At 43.9% G+C, this 17,397-nt stretch overlaps 1 protein-coding gene across 5 annotated transcripts in view; it reads left to right on the forward strand.

Moving 5' to 3' along the window:
• PARG (poly(ADP-ribose) glycohydrolase) overlaps nucleotides 1-17,397 on the forward strand; it is a 183,125-nt gene that overhangs the window by 66,683 nt on the left and 99,045 nt on the right. For all 5 annotated transcript variants that reach the window (XM_085849416.1, XM_085849420.1, XM_085849417.1 and 2 more), the window contains one exon: nucleotides 10,204-10,293. In XM_085849416.1, coding sequence (XP_085705542.1) covers nucleotides 10,204-10,293 — 90 coding nt within the window. The remainder of the gene's footprint in view (nucleotides 1-10,203; nucleotides 10,294-17,397) is intronic.

A 17,397-nucleotide genomic window follows, 5' to 3' on the forward strand; every position in this document is an offset into this window, starting at 1 on the left:
AAAGCAACACTGGAATGGCTTCAGAACAAGAACGTGAAAGTCCTCAAGTGGCCCAGCCAAAGCCAAGACGTGAATCCCATTGAGAATCTGTGGAAAGACTTCAAGATTGCTGTTCATCGATGCTCCCCATCCAACTTGACAAGGATTGAGCAAATCTGCAAGGAAGAATGAGAGAAACTCCCCAAATCCAGATGTGCAAAGCTGATACAGATATACACAAGAAGACTCCAAACTGTAATCACTCCAATAGGTGCTTCTCCAAAGCATTGACTCCTGGGGTTGAATAGTTGTTGATGCACAACATTTCAGCTTCTAATTTTTACTTAGTTTGTAAAAATTTCTAAAAACATGTTTTCACTTTGTCATTATTGGGTATTTTATGTAGATCGGTGGGTGACAAAAAAAAACAACTCATTTTAATCCATTTTAAGTTCAGGCTGTAACACAACAAAATGTGGAAAATGAAAAAGTCATGGGGTGTGAATAATTTCTGAAGGCACTGTATATTATTTTATACAGAGTTGAGCCTCATGGAGGAGCTAAAATACAGAATGGACCAGAACATAACAAAGAAAATAACACAGAAAGAGGTGGGCTTGGGGAGGGTTAATGAGGGAAGAAAAGATCATGAGGGGTGTGGGGGGGGGGGTGCTGAGATGGTGCAAAGCAGCTGTGGTGCTGAGAGATGGTGCTAAGCTCTGAAGGAAAGAATTAGGTTGATCAGCCTGAGGAAGTTGGTTCCGCAGGTGAGAAAAATAGGAACGAATGAGTGCAGGTGAGGAGTTGGTCTGGATTTTGGGAGCATCACCAGAAGGGGGTAACTGGCAAACTGCAGAAACGTGGGGTTGGGGAGGGGGGGTGGTTGGGTGGGCAGAGCACCAAAATGGGCAGAGGGTGCAAGACCAGAAAGGAGGTGGTGTAAGACAGAGACCACGGACCTGCCTGCACTGTAAAAGTGGTAGACCCATTGATTCAGCTTCATTGCCAGAGATTCCATTGATTTTGAAAGCCTTGGTTTCCATGGGGTCAAGCTGAGCAAGGTGTGAGACAGGGGCAACAGCCCAGAGGAGAGAGCAGTACTCCAACAAGTTGCAGATAAGGTATTTTAGGTGGGTAATAATTCAGGCATGCCAAGCAAAGACTGCATGATGGAGGATGGCCAGGAGGTGACTTAACTGGCTTTGGAGGTCAACTTCGGTTTCATGGCTGATGATCAGGCCCAAAAGTTTGAGTGACTGGATTTCTAGAGGATTGTTAAGAAAGTTGATGTGAGGGTTTGCCAGGCTGTCCTTCGAGAGATGGAGAGAAAGAGAGGGAGAGAAAGAGAGATTTTCCAGGATTGAAATACATATTCCAAGTTTTTGACCAGCTTGTGATTCTAACAGTCTGAAGAGCAACAGTGGTGAGAGACAAATATGAGAGGGAAAAGTAGGGTGTGAAACCATTCAATAATTGTCTGGTAAGGGAAGGACGGAATAAACTTGAACAGTAGGATGACTTATTTTATACAAAAAATGTAGTTTGAAGACGTGTCCACAACCTACTGACAGTGAGGTGATGACAACATGACAATACTCGCAAAAGTGGAATCTTAAAAACAAACATGTTGCTCGAGAGGATGATCAGAAGGATATGAGGGGTTTGAGATGTTGCTTATAATCACCTTGATTTTGGTAGTTTTACCAGAAGGGGGTTGTTGGCAGACCTTGAGCGCCCTGTGGAAATGTGGTGGGGACAAATCGCAGAGAGAGCAAAGGGGGGGGAGGGGGCGAGACCGGAGAGGATACGGTAGAAGACAGAAAGACCACCGTTCTGCCTATGGTGAGAGAGTGAGAGGCCCAAAGACTCGGCCTCACCGTGGGAGATACCAATGATCCTAAATGACTTGGTTTCCACAGTGTGAAGCCGAGAAAGGTGGGAGGCAGGAGCACCAGCCCAGAGGGGAGAGCATTACTCCATCAGGCTGCGGACGAAATGTTTGTATGTGGTCAGGAGCTCAGGTGGGCCAATGAAGGACTTTGCACGACGGAGGATTCCCAGTCGGCGACTGGCTTTGCAGGCCAGGTTGGAAATGTGGCTTTCCCAGGAAAGATCATGGCAGATCGTGAGACCAAGAAGCTTGAATGAAAAGACTTCTTCAAGAGAATTGTTGAGAAAGCAGATGGGGTGGGGGGTCTAAACTCTAAACGGTCCTTTTGGAGAGGCATCGTAAGAGTGTGAGATTTGTCAGGGATGAAAGACATGTTCCACGTGTTGGACCAGTTTGTGATTTTATCCAGATCTATAGAGAGCGAAGAAGCTGCTGCTCGCCAGTCTGAGGGATGACAGATGGTACGACAGAGGGTGGCGTCATCAGCAAAGGGATAAAGAGGATTTTCCAGAGAGTCAGAGTGATCATTGATGAAAACCCATGTTTAACAGTGCACCGGCATTTAGCAGTGCACCGACATTTCATAGTGTACCCATGCTTGGCAGTGTACCTACATTTAACTGTACCTGTGCTTAGTTGTTTATCTGCATTTGGCAGTTTACCTGTGTTTCACAGTTTCCTCACATTTAACAGTTTACCCACGTTTATCAGCTTACCCGCGTTTTTACGGTTTATCCACACTGAGCAATTTACCTGCATTTCGCAGTGTACCATATTTATCAGTGTACCCACGTGTGACATTTTATCTGCATTTACCAGTGTACCTGCATTGAGCTGTTCACCCGCGTTTCACAGTTCAACCGCGTTTCACAGTTCACCCGCGTTTCACAGTTCACCCGCATTTCAGAGTTTACATCTGTTTAACAGTGTTCCCGCTCTTTGCAGTTTATCCATGTTTAACATTGTACCCATGCTTTGCAGTGTCCCCACTCTTAGCAGTATACATTGTACCTGCTTAGCAGTTTACCACGCTTAGCGATTTACCCACGCTTAGGAGTATACATTGCTTTGCAGTTTACCCAGGATTCAGCAGCATAACCACGTTCAGCGATGTTGACAATCAGGTGAAATGACTTCTGACAAGCTCCTGTTACATTATAATTATTAACAAAGAACAATGTTGAATTGAATGTCACTTAATTAATTAATGATAATTAATAATTAAGGCACAGCAGAATATATTGATTTGTGGCTGTAGCATGAACTCATTTTATTCCAAAACGCCTTAAATACAAAACGTCTCATTCTTATTCCGAACTGCCACATGAGGTTGTGCTATTCGCAAGTTCCAAGTTGCACTCCAATACTTAAGAAATGTGAAGATCAATGGCATGGAGGGTATGGAGGAATGATCAAACACCTAGGTCATGACAAGAGCTGGCTTCACATGTCGATATTCATTACAGCATTGAATATCAAATTACTCACAATACTAAAATGTTGCACTCCATCGATAGAACAGAATAAATGACAAGGCTGCAACACCAGCACTTCACACAAAATGGCAGAATCGCAGAAGTTAATGGTGAGATTCTCGGCCTTTATCAAAAGCAAGAGGCAAGAGTCATTTGGAATCACGTTACTGTAGAACCTCAGATGGTCTCCTCAGAAAGGAAAGCTTGAGCAAAGCAGAGCTACTCAATGAACAGTTCCAGTCTGCATTCATGGTAGAAGATGTGAACAGAATCTCGGACAAGGGCCCAAGCCCTTACTCACTGATCGAGAATATCACATTGGATACCAATGGAGTCACCAAATTATTGAAGAACCTGAAGGCAGATAAAGCCAGCAGTCCAGACTTGAAACCAGTTGTCATCCTCATAGTGGCTGACGAACTTGCACTGTCACTGTCAACCCTTTTCCAGCTGTCTCTTGCTCGAGGTGAATTGCCAGAAGACGAAAAAAGCATGTATTGTTCCTATATTAAGGAATACTCCTGGCTGTAAACTACCGCACTGTGGCACTGACTTTGATTACATGTAATATTCTGGAGCATGTAGTCAATCGTAGCGGTTTGACGTTCTCTGATGATCAACTCGGTTTCCGAAGTAAACGTTCTTGTGAGACACAGCTAATCATCACAATCCATGAGATTGCTCACAATATAGCTTGAGGAGATCAAGTTGACACCATTCTATTGGATTCCAGCAAGGCTTTCACCAAAGTGCCCTACTCCCACTTATTGTATAAAATGCACTGCACTACCATTGAGTATGGAACAACACATTCATGTAGATTAAGGCCTTTTTAAAGGAAAACTAAGATATTTAATTTGGTGCTTGCTAATACTTACTGTAAGGGTGTATGTTCCTTTTCGGCTGATGTGGTATTGAGAGTCCCCCAAGGTACAGTGCTTGGATCTCTGCTCTTCCTCATCTTCATAAATGACCTCTCAGACAGTATTCGTGCCTCACTCACCAAGTTTTGTTTTTGCAGATGGTTGCCTCCTATTCATGAAAATAGCGAATAAGGAGGACCACAGACAACTCCAAGATGACCTGTCATTGCTTGAGCAGTGTGAGAAAAGGTGGTGGATGGAATTTAATCCATGGAAATGGAAATGCACTTTCATTAGAATCATACAGTTAAGCAGGAACCAAGCAGAAACATTGAACAGAATACTCTCTGCTCAACCAGACTCTTTAGAACACTGAAAACTGTAAATACCTTGGTGTAACTTTCACAGCCAACATGACATGGTTCAAACACTTTGACATAGTCGCCAACAAGGCTAACAGAACTCTCGGCTTTCTCAAAAGGAATTTAGATGACTGCAGTCCTAGGAAAAGGCAGCTGCTTCGAACACCATGGTCAGATCTGAATTGTTATACACATGAGCAGCATGGGATTCACATCTCCAGAAGGATATACAGCAATGAGGATAAGTCCACAGAGAAAGGCCGCTAGATTCTTCACTGGTAACTATCATGATAGGGACACCAGGATGTATGTAGTAAATGCCGAGAGACCTCAGATGGAGAAGCTTGGAGGACAGGAAGGAAGGCCAACTGGCTCAACATGCTGTACAAGATCAAAAATGGCTTGGTGGAGATCAACAAGTCCAGGTATTTACAACAAGGTGACGCAAGAACTCGAGGATCTCAGTGCTTTTTCCAAGAGGCGATTGACCATTTGGAAAAACAATCTTGTTTTTTTGTTCTTCCTTTCCCCCCCTGACCCTCCATGATGGGAACCACCTACTACCATCATGACTTCTTTATCGGAATCATTCAAAACAACTAAATCCGGTCTAATTCCCATGCATATGCATAATTACTATCTAGTCATGAACTATAACACTCCATGAGAGGCCGATTCGTTTTCAGAACTGGAACTGCACTCGGTAGAGCGCGTACCTCTGCCAAGCTGAACAGTTTACGTTTTGTTTCCCACTGATAGGCTGAATCTGTATCCAGACCGTTCGTCCTTGTCACACACCAAAATCTAATCGGCTTGTTCGTTTCACCGACCCAACTCCTCCACCAAGTTTTGTCATAAATCGTCCACAACTTTTTGAGATATCATGCTGTATATCGTTTTTGGCCTCATCTCTCAACAGTGAACAATCACTTAGGAAATTGAAGAAATTTTCATATCCAGATCTGGATTCGGATCATCACTAAAATCTAATCAATTAATTATTGTCACACATAACCTGTCCACCAAATTAAGTCCGACTCCATTCACAACTTTTTGAGATATCGTGCTCACAGACGGATTGATAAACAGACAGACAGGGTTGAAAACCTAATGTCCGTCCACCTTCGGTGGTGGAAGTAATATCAATAATAATAATAATAATAATAATAATAATAATAATAATAATCAGGCAGTGTCACGTGGTCTCATTGGATACTACAATTTGTAATTTACCAACTTATTTGCGATGCCATAAAAATCGCTTTTACCCATTTTATCACTTGACAATGTGAAGATGGAGGATTATGATGATATACTAAAACAGTGCAAGTAGGTCGAAACCAATCTGGCTGACGAAGAACAGTGCATATCCTAAAACTCGGATCATCAACTGCACTACCTGCAGACTTGACTATACACATCATGAAAGACCTACAGCCCTTAGATTAGTGACATTGGAATGACTCCACTGTGAAGTACATTACACATCCAGACGTTTGTTCCTATTTGTACATCTAAACTGGTTAACTGATCATACGTGAGTATAAGTTGAATAATTATACCACGGTACGTCGGTTCCTCGTACGATGGATTGCTCATTCATGTTTCTGTGTAAGGGAGGATCGTTGCTGATTTCTGAAAGAACAAATTGATCACAGAAGCCATTCTAACTTCATTGAAGCACATGTTGCAAATTAGCATTGATTGAAAACTGTAACCAATTTGTTTGCTAAGATTCACCTGTTCATTTGTATTTGCTTACGAGCATGAATTGTAATGATAATAAATCGATCGTATAATGAAACAACCGAATCGCCCCTCTGGTAAAATGAATAATCCCGATAGTCATTTTGTTTGTGCATTTTGGCATCCGCATCGGGTCGATATCCACATTGGGCACATTGCCTACATTGGCTAATTGGAGTGATGATATGTATGCCACATGCTTGTCAGTCACGTCGAGGTCGTAAAGGATGCCCATGCTATGTCGGTTTCATTTTGGGCACCTCATTTGTCAGTATTACCAATGCGTTCACAACCCGTCTGATGAGAAAGTACCTCGTAGAAAGTGTTACCAGGTTTAGGCATTTGGCAGCTGATGACTTTGGTGCTTGCGAGGTTGTAGGCATGCCTCGTGGCACAGGGAGGAGGGGAAGCTGGTGAAATAGCACATAATGAGGATTCGGGTTCATGATGCTGTTTGTACGTCTGATGAGCTTCTTATTCTTTATGTTATGTCTCTTTGGTTCGTTGGCTTTGGGCATGGTCTATGTGGGCTGGTGAGGTACTGGATGCTGTTGCTGTTGTCGGGCCAGATCCACTACGTGGCCAAAAGTATGTGGACACCCCTTCTAATTAGTGGATTCGGCTATTTTAACCACACCCATTGCTGACAGGTGTATAAAATCAAGCACACAGCCATGCAATCTCCATAGACAAACGTAGGCAGTAGAATTGGCCGTACTGAAGAACTCGGTGACTTTGAACGTGTCCTTGTCACACACCAAAATCTAATCAGCTTGTTCTTTCATAGGATGCCACCTTTCCAACAAGTCAGTTCATCAAATTTCTGCCCTGCTAGAACTGCCCCGGTCAACTGTAAGTGCTGTTACTGTGAAGTGGAAACGTTTAGGAGCAACAACAGCTCAGCCGCAAAGTGGTAGGCCACACAAGCTCACAGAACGGGATCGCCGAGCGCTGAAGCGTGGAGCACAAAAAAATCGTCTGTCATCGGTTGCAGCACTCACTACCAACTTCCAAACTGCCTCTGGAAGCAACGTCAGCACAAACTGTCCGCCGAGAGCTTCATGAAATGGGTTTCCATGGCCGAGCAGCCGCATACAGCCTCAGATCACCATGTGCAATGCAAAGTGTCAGCTGGAGTGATGTAAAGCTCACCGCCATTGCACTCTGGATTAGTGGAAACGCATTCTCTGGAGTAATGAATCACGCTTCAGCATCTGGCAGTCTGATGGACAAATCTGGGGTTGGAGGATGCCAGGAGAATGCTACTTGCCCGAATGCATAGTGTCAACTGTAAAGTTTGGTGGAGGAGGAGTAATGGTCTGGGGCTGTTTTTCATGGTTCAGGCTCGGCCCCTTCGTTCCAGTGAAGGGAAATCTTAACACTGCAGCATACAATGACATTCTAGACTAGTCTGTGCTTCAAACATTGTGGCAACAGTTTGGGGAAGGCCCTTTCCTGTTTCAGCATGACAATGCCCCCGTGCACAAAGTGAGGTCCATACAGAAATGGCTTGTCGAGATCGGTATGGAAGAACTTGACTGGCCTTCACAGAGCCCTGACCTCAACCCCATCGAACACCTTTGGGATGAATTGGAACGCCGACTGCGAGCCAGACATAATCGCCCAACATCAGTGCCTGACCTCACCAATGCTCTTGTGGCTGAATGGAAGCAAATCCCCGCAGCAATGTTCCAACATCGAGTCGAAAGCCTTCCCAGAAGAGTGGAGGCTGTGGTAGCAGCACAGGGGGACAAACTCCATATTATTGCCCATGATTTTGGAATGAGATGTTGGACGAGCTGGTATCCACATACTTTTGGCCATGTAGTATATATCCTGTATCGTTTGAAGCTGTAAGCTTTGAAATGACAAAAAAGAGAATGGGGGATTGGGTAGGTGGGGGTGGGGGGATGAGACAGGTGCGGTGTAGACGGTTATTTATGCTGTTGTTCTGGGAGATTGGATCACTAAAAAAAATTGCTGCTCTGTCAAGGCAAGGCTAACCCTTTCCCATCACCCACGTCCTTCGTAAATGCCAAGCGTCATTCCACTTACTCATTTTGCCTCATGTTTTATGAAGAGAATTGCAAAGGTGGAGTTGAGTGAGTGTGAGGGGAAATGAGATGGGGGAGATCTCCAGGGCAATACCATGGGCCATCTCCCAAAAGGGGAAGTGTACAACAGTCATGTGGATTTTCACAAGTTCACGTTGGAACACCGATCCTTTTAAATACACCACAGAGAGGCATTGTTTCATACAATGGATAAGAGTGTGAATAAGAAAATGTAAATAGTCATGGTACGTGAAGAATTATACAGCACAGACAAATAGGATCCAAAGAAGCACAAATACGGAGATGGCGAGAGAAAAAAGTCATACAGCCTCTTCGAAACATGAGCATCAGTGGAAAAAAAGGAATGATGGAAGATTTTAACATAATGGGTGGAAAACGAATATCTGATGTAAATGCAATTGAGGCTGAAAGAGGAGGAGTTCGAGGGTGGAATGACATTGTGTGAAGGAACGGCGACGGGAAATAATTGGCGAAGAAGACATAAAGAAGACTGTGACGGACGGTTGGCCAGCATGGCTGAGCCGCAGTCGAATGGGTGGAGTTAGGAGCTGTCAGGGAGTGCAGGGAGCGGTGATCGAAAGAGTCGAAGAAAAGCGAGACGAGAAAAGTCAATTTTGTTGATTAAGTGAATGCAAATCAAATTATTGTTAACAGCTGTGAGTTATTGCTCTTCCCTTCGTCACGCTTGGTCCCCTCCCAGCTTTATTTTCTCCCCTTCTTTAATGGTAATGTTCTCATTACTTTTTTCTTCTTCTTCAGATGAACCCTTAAGAGTATCACTTTAACTCCGATACTCATCAGAGTATTACTTTTTGTCCAACCGCCCAATTTCTCATTTTATTCTCTCTTGATCCTTATCCTGCTCTCAACTCTTTATTATTTTCATTACTGAAGCTACCTTTGATCCAACAGGATGGTTTAGAGGTGGCACACCTGCCTCTGAGCTGTCTTGTCTGGGATCGATTCTTGACATGACCATGAACTGTGAGATCGGTGCTTTGCAGTCGGTGTTGTAGCGCCGATTGCACCATCCCCCAGATGCACCCGATGTCGAGTCGAGTGTCCCATCTGCTACCATTAGTCAGTGGACGATAAGGATCCCACCGTGTCCTAAAAGGAAAAGTCGGTGAGCTATCACCGGCACCCTAGACAAATTACTAATTCCTGCTCCAACCTCACCCAGAGAGGAGTCATGTGAAGTCCACTTGCCCTTGGAAACGTTATGACCCTTCAATGATCTGCTCAGTCATGGGACAGATAATGATGATGAGGACGAAAGAGGCCAAGTTGTATTTATCATTTATTTTTTTGCTCTCTTTCCTGATCGGTAATGCTTTCCCATCACAAGCTTCCCTTGTTAGTCTCCTACCGGTTTCACCGGAGGGGACTATAGGTTTTCTCTGTCTCTCCGTCCGTCTGTTCATCCCACCTGTGGTTTTTCAGGCTTTTCCCCATACCCTTTAACATATTTAACTGAAACTTGGTACATGGCTTTATTATGATAAGTCACAGAACAAGTTCGCATTTCAGGGCGTTTCATAATTTTTTCACAGTTATGCCATTTTTGGACTTGGAAAATATCACATCGGTAGGGGGCATGTATTGCGAAGCAATTCTCGCTCTTGTTTTCTCTGAGATGTATTTTATCAGAAATCATCTTTCTCATCAACACACCTTTCCATCCCTTGTAAATGTTTCCTTTACCATATGTTTGATGTGCTGTCATTGCCATCATCTTTACCATCTGCTTATGAATATCAATGCTTTAAAAAAAAACAACTTCATCTCTCTCTGTTTGTTCTGTCTCTCCAGGAGGTTGAAAAAGGAAGATTATCCTGGCTCCAGTCAGTATTGAGAGCCACAGCTGAACTTGCTCTCAGGCTGCCAAAGATCTGCACTCAGGTGCTCAACATATCCATCCATCTATCTATCTCTGGTTCCATCATATTTGCTCCATTTCTCCCATCTTTATTAGTCCCCTACTGGTTTCACTGGAGGGGACTATAGGTTTGCTGTCTGTCCCTCTGTCCGTCTGTCCCACCTTTGGTTTTTCAAACTTTTTTTCCCCACATACCCTTTAACATATCCAGCTGAAGCTTGGTACATGGATTTATTTTGATAAGTTGCAGAATAAGCATGAGTTTCAGGGTGTTTAATGAATTTTTCAGTTTTGCCCTTTTTGGACTTGGAAAATATCACATTGGTAGGGGACATGTATTGCAAAACAATTCTTGCTCTTGTTTCATTTATTTTTGCTTCTCTTCTTACCCTCCACCCTGCAGCATCCACACCACTCTCACTCCTCTCACAAATGGAATGTTTAACCGAAGGGGAGGGATGGTGGAAGCTTTTAGTAAATTACCCACCAACCTCTGTCGCCATCCATCTCCCTCATTCTCCTTTTGTTCCGATCAAACTCTTCATCATTGGCTGTTTTTTTTGCCCACATTTTTTTTCGTCTATGTATTTTATCTTTCCTATTGGCCATGAGGAATAGACGTCAGTGTCTTCTTGGATAGACACAAGTATGTAGACATGGATGTACAAAGGCACAACAAGCATCCAATTTAATTACCCTTTACTCCCCACCACCCAAGCACTACCTTTCCCCTTCATTTCCCTGAAATTCAATTTCCTTTCATTCTGTGGTTTTATTGTGCTTGCCAAGCTGAAGCCATCAGCCAGTAATCTCAAATCATTTGTCCTGCACAGTAATTCTATCTCCTGTTCAGTTAGTAATGGTACTTGGTTAAAGTAGAAAGGTTCAAGCACATCTCCACTTCCTTTTTATCACTGAGGAAGTGTACTACCTTTAATGGGTGAGAGAAAGAGTCTGTACTGGCCTCCCCCTGAGCTCTGTCCTAAGAAAGTCCAACTAAAAATAGCCATTCTGGTGCAATTCAAGCAGTAGGGTGCTGCACTATGGAACACCTCATCCCTCAGAGGTATTCCTGTTTCTATGCCTTGATCTAACATCTTCCATGGTACTTTTCACCCGAGGTTCTTTTCCTGGTCTGGAGATGAGAAACTGGGCGACCACCAGAAATATTTGTTGGGCGAGTCTCATGTTCTTCAGGCAGCACCACCACAAAAATGTAACTGTATCTGCGATCGACCATTTGGATTGTACACTCTGTGGAACTTCAGGCTCTTGGTACTTCAACTACACTTTGGCTTCGGACAACTTCACTCCCATTCCTCCATCTAAGGGATTGTTCCACTGAGGTGTTCACTGCAATGCTTTGAAGACCTTTTTGTTCTCCAAATACGTATATTTGTTGTCATCCCACACTCAATACAGAGCACAGTATCATGCCCACAACACCTGAACAGTTCGCCACTCTGTTTCAGGGTGCTGTTGGTTAGGGCAGGAAGTTGGAATTTGGTCATGCAGGCTGCCAGCAACAAACAATGACCTACTCTTTTCGAAAAGTACTCTGGGATCTTTAGCATCCATTGGGAAATGTTCACCGACCGACGAGACGCCTGGCTTAACATCCCTCTGAAGGACGGCACACTCGCTGATGCAATGTCCCGCTTTCAAAATGCCATGTGATGGTTTATCTTTGGGTGAAAGAGTACCGACAAGATAGCTTGGTCATACGCACCCAACTTTCACCCCTTCCTGCTGCTTCATCTGATGCTGTGAATATGAGCATTTACCACTGAGAATCCCAAATTAGGGTCTGCTGCTTACACAATGCAGGCAAACCAATGCTTGTCTTGCCTCTAATAAAACAGCACATCCTGATTATCAGCTTCCCGATAGTAAATCACTTCTTATTACCTTACACCCACTCAAATCGAGCAAGAGGAGAGGAAGGAGTCTTGTCCAGCTTATGGAGCCGGAGCCATCCGGCAAGTTTTTCACCTCGATCTACAATCCACTGCCATCGTTAAGTCCAAGCTTTTCACTCGCCTTCACTCTTCATCCCCCTTTTATTTGCAATAAGTTCTTTGAGTTCACCGATTCCTCTTCTTCCTTCTAGTCTTTCAAGATAACAACTCGTTAACATATTGTGTTGTTCCCCATTCTTACCCATGACGTTTTCTGAACCCTCATTCACCATGCTTCCTTTATCTGCTTGCAGCTTTCTATGCTGGTACGTCTGGTTTTTCTGTTTCCCCTTGTTCACTTGTTTTTTCCATTTTGTTTGTACACCTTCTTGGAGGAGTCGTTAGCCCCCCATCATACTTCTCTACTGCAGGTTCTATTGAGCATCTGTGGAGTGCCTTGTACTGACACATCTTATTGAGCTATCAACAATGTGTGGTGTTCATGAATCAAGATCAATATTTGTAAATACCTGTCAAAGTACTTCTCATTATATGCACATTGCATATATATTTATATATATATATATATATATATATATATATATATATATATATATATATATATATTGTTGTGGATCTCTGCCTGCCGGAGTGCGAATGACCGCGTTTAGCCAATGGCGGCCGTCTCGCCCACCGAACGGACAATCCAGTCGCGGCTTTGCGGATCAACGCCGGAAACCAGCCACGGGTGTGTTTTTAAGCACACCACAGCCGAGTCAATATTCCACCCGCGCCCGACAGGGTCAATCGCCAAATTGTCGATATACCTAATTATTCGTGCAGGCAGACTACCGAGAGACTGTACCTCAATGGGGTCGCAAGACACGAGCCGCTTAATGCAGCTCGCTCCATTTTGGGATAACCAAGCGGGGGTGTTATCGCGAGCCCGTTGGACCCGATCACTTTACCGGCTATTTAAAAACCAACTATATTCCGAGGGCAATATGGCAGTTCAATCAAGGGAAAGGATGCAACGAACGGGTTACATTTAAACAAGCACATTTATTTCACACATAAGCACGTAAGCAATGCAATGTACAAGCAATTGATGGGGATGATGCAATGGCGGAAGGGGAGAAGGAGAGTAGGAGCAAACAAAAGCCTACAGCCGATCTCTATAATTATTATGTACATGCACAGTCACTTAAACGGGTTTTACTTAATGGACTGGCGCCACGAACACACATACACCAACACCCCCCCAAAAAATGAAGTAAACGTGACCGTGTGGTGGAGTCTTGGGCTCCGTTCTCCAGACCCAGCCTTCACTGCTGGCGTCTCTTCTGACTCGACAACCCAGCGAACCAGAGAGCCACCTCTAATCCCCTCAGCGCACACGATCCTGACACCACCTCACCGACTACTACGATCACGCGGACCACTCGGACAACGGCACCAAGAGCGACGACAACCAAGACGACTCTTCTGACTGGGACCACGACCTGCAGACCTCCAGACCTGCAGGCCTCCAGACAGACCTCGACCGCGCGTTCAGCGCGCTCTTTTATAACCACGGCGCCTCGCCCCCCCCTTTCGCCCCCCTCCCTTCCAGCACGCGCGCGAAGCTTCCAGAAACAGCGTGTTTCCCTCGCCGAATCGGGGCCTTTTCCATTCTTTTTCTTTCTCCCCTCGTCTCTTCCGCACGTGTTTTTCGTTGGGGGGGGGGGAGGGGGAGGGGTGAGGCCGTCGTCCGTTCTCTCCTGACGAATCCCAGGCTTCTCGCAACCGTGCTGAGGTGGCAACGTGGTGGTGGTTACGGTGGTCGTTGTAATGGTCGTGTGGCTGGCGTTTTGTGGTGGTCGTGAGGGTGGTGTGGTTGGGCGCTTGTGGTGAAGGCGGTGGTGGAGAAAGTGTTGGTGGTGGCGGTGGTTGTTGTGAAGCGGTTGATGAGAGCGATGTTGGTGGTGGAGGTGGTGGTTGTGAAGCGGTTGGTCCAAAATAACGATAGTAAAAGAAAAATGGCTAACTGAAGATTCACAGCCCGGGTACACGAATAAATCCCATTAGACAACGGTGGGGAAATTTATCTGAACACAGACTTACCGGAATAACTGAACTAAGGACCTATATGCTGTTCTGCGAATTTCCACAGCTGTAACAATATACAGTGCTCCCTCGCTATATCGCGGTTCACTTTTCGCGGCTTCACTACATCGTGTGGTTTTATTTTAATTATTTAAAATTAAAATTTATTATATTAATTATTTTTAAGTAAAATATACTAAAAATAACATGATAAAATAGTAAAAAACAAATTAAAGTAAAAAAATATATATGTACATTATTAAAAGAATATTAAATCAAAATTTAAATAAAACTACGTAGTGGCGTAGAGGGCTTGTACTAAAAACAGAGAGACTACCGTATGGAAAACGGAGTACAACTGCGGCTGCTTCTGCCCAGGTGAGAAAGTACTCGGCACGCTATTGGCTGATGGTTGGGAGGCGGCCAATCAGAGCATAGTTGTTTGTATCCCGGACGCTGTATGGCTCAGTGACAGCAGCATTTGTGGCGCTATTGTCCCGTGTAGAAGCATCCCGCATCTCGTCTCGTCCATTTCGGCTTCACATCTCGCTGCGTGTAGTGTTTCTCTGCGGTGCTGTGCTTTGTGTTTTATGTTAAAGTTTGAACTTTATTTCAATCCCTGCAATGCCACCCAAGCGTCCTGCATTTTCTAAGTCTTCTAAGGCTTCTAATTCTTCTGAACCTGAATCCAAGCGCTCAAGGAAGACTCTAACCATCGTTGAAAAGGTGAAACTTCTCGACATGCTTAAGGAAGGGAGAACGTACGTGGCTGCAGGCCGCCACTTTGGCCTCAATGAATCTACGGTACGTTATATTAAGAAGGATGAGAAGAATATAAGATCGACATCTCTTCATCGTCATCAGTACTGCCCAGCTATCATCATCATTGTCATCTCTTCATAGGTCAGCACCCATAATAGGTTTTTTATATTTTATAGTACAATATAGTATTTTAAAAATTATTTTTGGTCTTAGGCTTTGCAGCCCCATGAAGTCGCATTTCCAATGAAAATTTTTAATTTTTTTTTTTTTAAATAACTGATTAAATGTGTGTGGGGAAGGTTAATAAGAGTGTGTGGATGCTGTATAATGGTTTAAAATACGTTCAAAATGTGTTTAAATATATTTAAATAATTAAATTAATATGTGGTTTCTACTTCGTGGATTTTCACCTATCGCGGGTGGGTCTGGAACGCATTAACCGCGATAGGTGAGGGAGCACTATATATATATATATATATATATATATATATATATATATATATATATATATATATATATATATATATATATATATATATATATATATATATATATATATATATATATATATATATATATATATATATATATATACATACATATATATATATACATACATATGAAGACCACAAGGGGAAAACCGGTGATGTCACTTTTTATAAATTTCAGGGTTATTGCACCTGCCAATAGTTGGCAACATAAGGTTTCCTCTCACAATATTACTTTAACAAATAACCAGGGGTGTCACATAATTTATATGGTATGAAGTTTAGCCGTGCAATGAAAAAACAAGTGTTGTCAAAGCTGAACAAGTAGAAACCCAGAGTTGTCAGTACTTTACTCCTGGTTATCTCCCTTTCATTCATGTTAACTGTTCCACCATAATATTCAGAGTTGAGAAACTAAAAAAATGAAAGGTTGTAAAACTTTCACAGCATAAACTCTGAGCACTACAATAGCCTATTTGGTTATATCATGGATCGATTATTTTTGATCACAGGTTTTGTGTTCTGCAAAGTATTAAAATTAAAGTTTTCACTCAGATAAGATTGGTTTTCTGTGTCATTCATGTTAACTGTTCCATCATAATATTCAGAGTTGAGAAACTAAGTTATAAAAGTTTGTAAAACTATCACAGCAGAAACTCTGAGCACTACAATGGCCTATTTGGTTATATCATGGGCTCCGTAGCTAGTGCATATCATGGTTCAAGCCTGGTCAAACCTTTATTGTGACTTTTATGGGACCCACGCCATGGCTTAATGGTTAGCGTGTCTGAGTACCCATCCTCATTCGATGTAGCCACCGCCCAATCAACCTGCTTAGGTATATGAGGGAGTCACATGAGGTGACTTCGGCTATCACGGGGTGGTTTATCCTTGGTTTCCTCCTGGTTTTCCATCATATTGTTACGTTTGAGGGGGGGGGGGTATGCATTCAAAGGGTAATTAGGATGTTTAATTAGGTATGCCATGCTGTTCGAGTTTACCAGGATCTCGATGTAATAAGTAGCAATTCAGTGGTGATAAGTTGTCTAGTAAATGTTCATTTCTTCAAGGGGGGGGAAATGATAATTGTCACGTAATTAGATAGGGACACGGGATAGGGTAAGTGTGTCTGCGTAAACCCCTTTTGGTATTCTCCGGAGACTGGCCGTGACGTCACAGGACAGTGCAGTGGATGGCTCCGCCCCGTGATCACGATTGGCAGAAGGCGACGGCGGTAGGCCAATCAACGGCTCGATTGGAAGTGACGAGGACAGGAGGATAAAAAGGTTTTGTTCGGGGTCGAAAAGGAAGAGGAAGAAGATCTGGACAAAAAGATCATGTTTTTTTTGGTGTGGAGGCTGTTGCGCGGAGAGCATCCTTGTTGTTGTGCTGATTCGATCGTGTTCTTCATCGTGTCTTGGAGCCTTGCTGAGCCTCGTGCCTCACCTTGGGTGGCTCTGGGGTTCTGCTGACTCGGAGTACAGGGTCGAACGGCGGGCGGACCTGCCTCCCTCTCCTGCTCGCAACTTGGCGCCAGAACTGGTTCCCTGGCGGCTGTGAGTGGACTTGGGCCAGGACCAGGAGGTCGACAGCACCACGGTTTCTCCTGCCCCCCCCCCCCCCTGACAAGAGCAAGGCCAGCTCATCCGACGCTGATCCAGGGACAGTTGCGTCCACATCACGGTCCAGCCTGACCACCAGAAATAGCTACGTTTTGTGTGTGTGTGTGTGTGTGTGTGTGTGTGTGTGTGTGTGTGTGTGTGTGTGTGTGTGTGTGTGTGTGTGTGTGTGTGTGTGTGTGTGTGTGTGTGTGTGTGTGTGTGTGTGTGTGTGTGTGTGTGTGTGTGTGTGTGTGTGTGTGCTTGGCGCATTAGAAGGTTTGAGATCTCTATAT

Source organism: Eptatretus burgeri, chromosome 12, assembly GCF_056783735.1.
Source record: "Eptatretus burgeri isolate ZD-2024b chromosome 12, Ebu_testis_v1, whole genome shotgun sequence".
NCBI classification, from domain to species: Eukaryota; Metazoa; Chordata; class Myxini; order Myxiniformes; family Myxinidae; genus Eptatretus; species Eptatretus burgeri.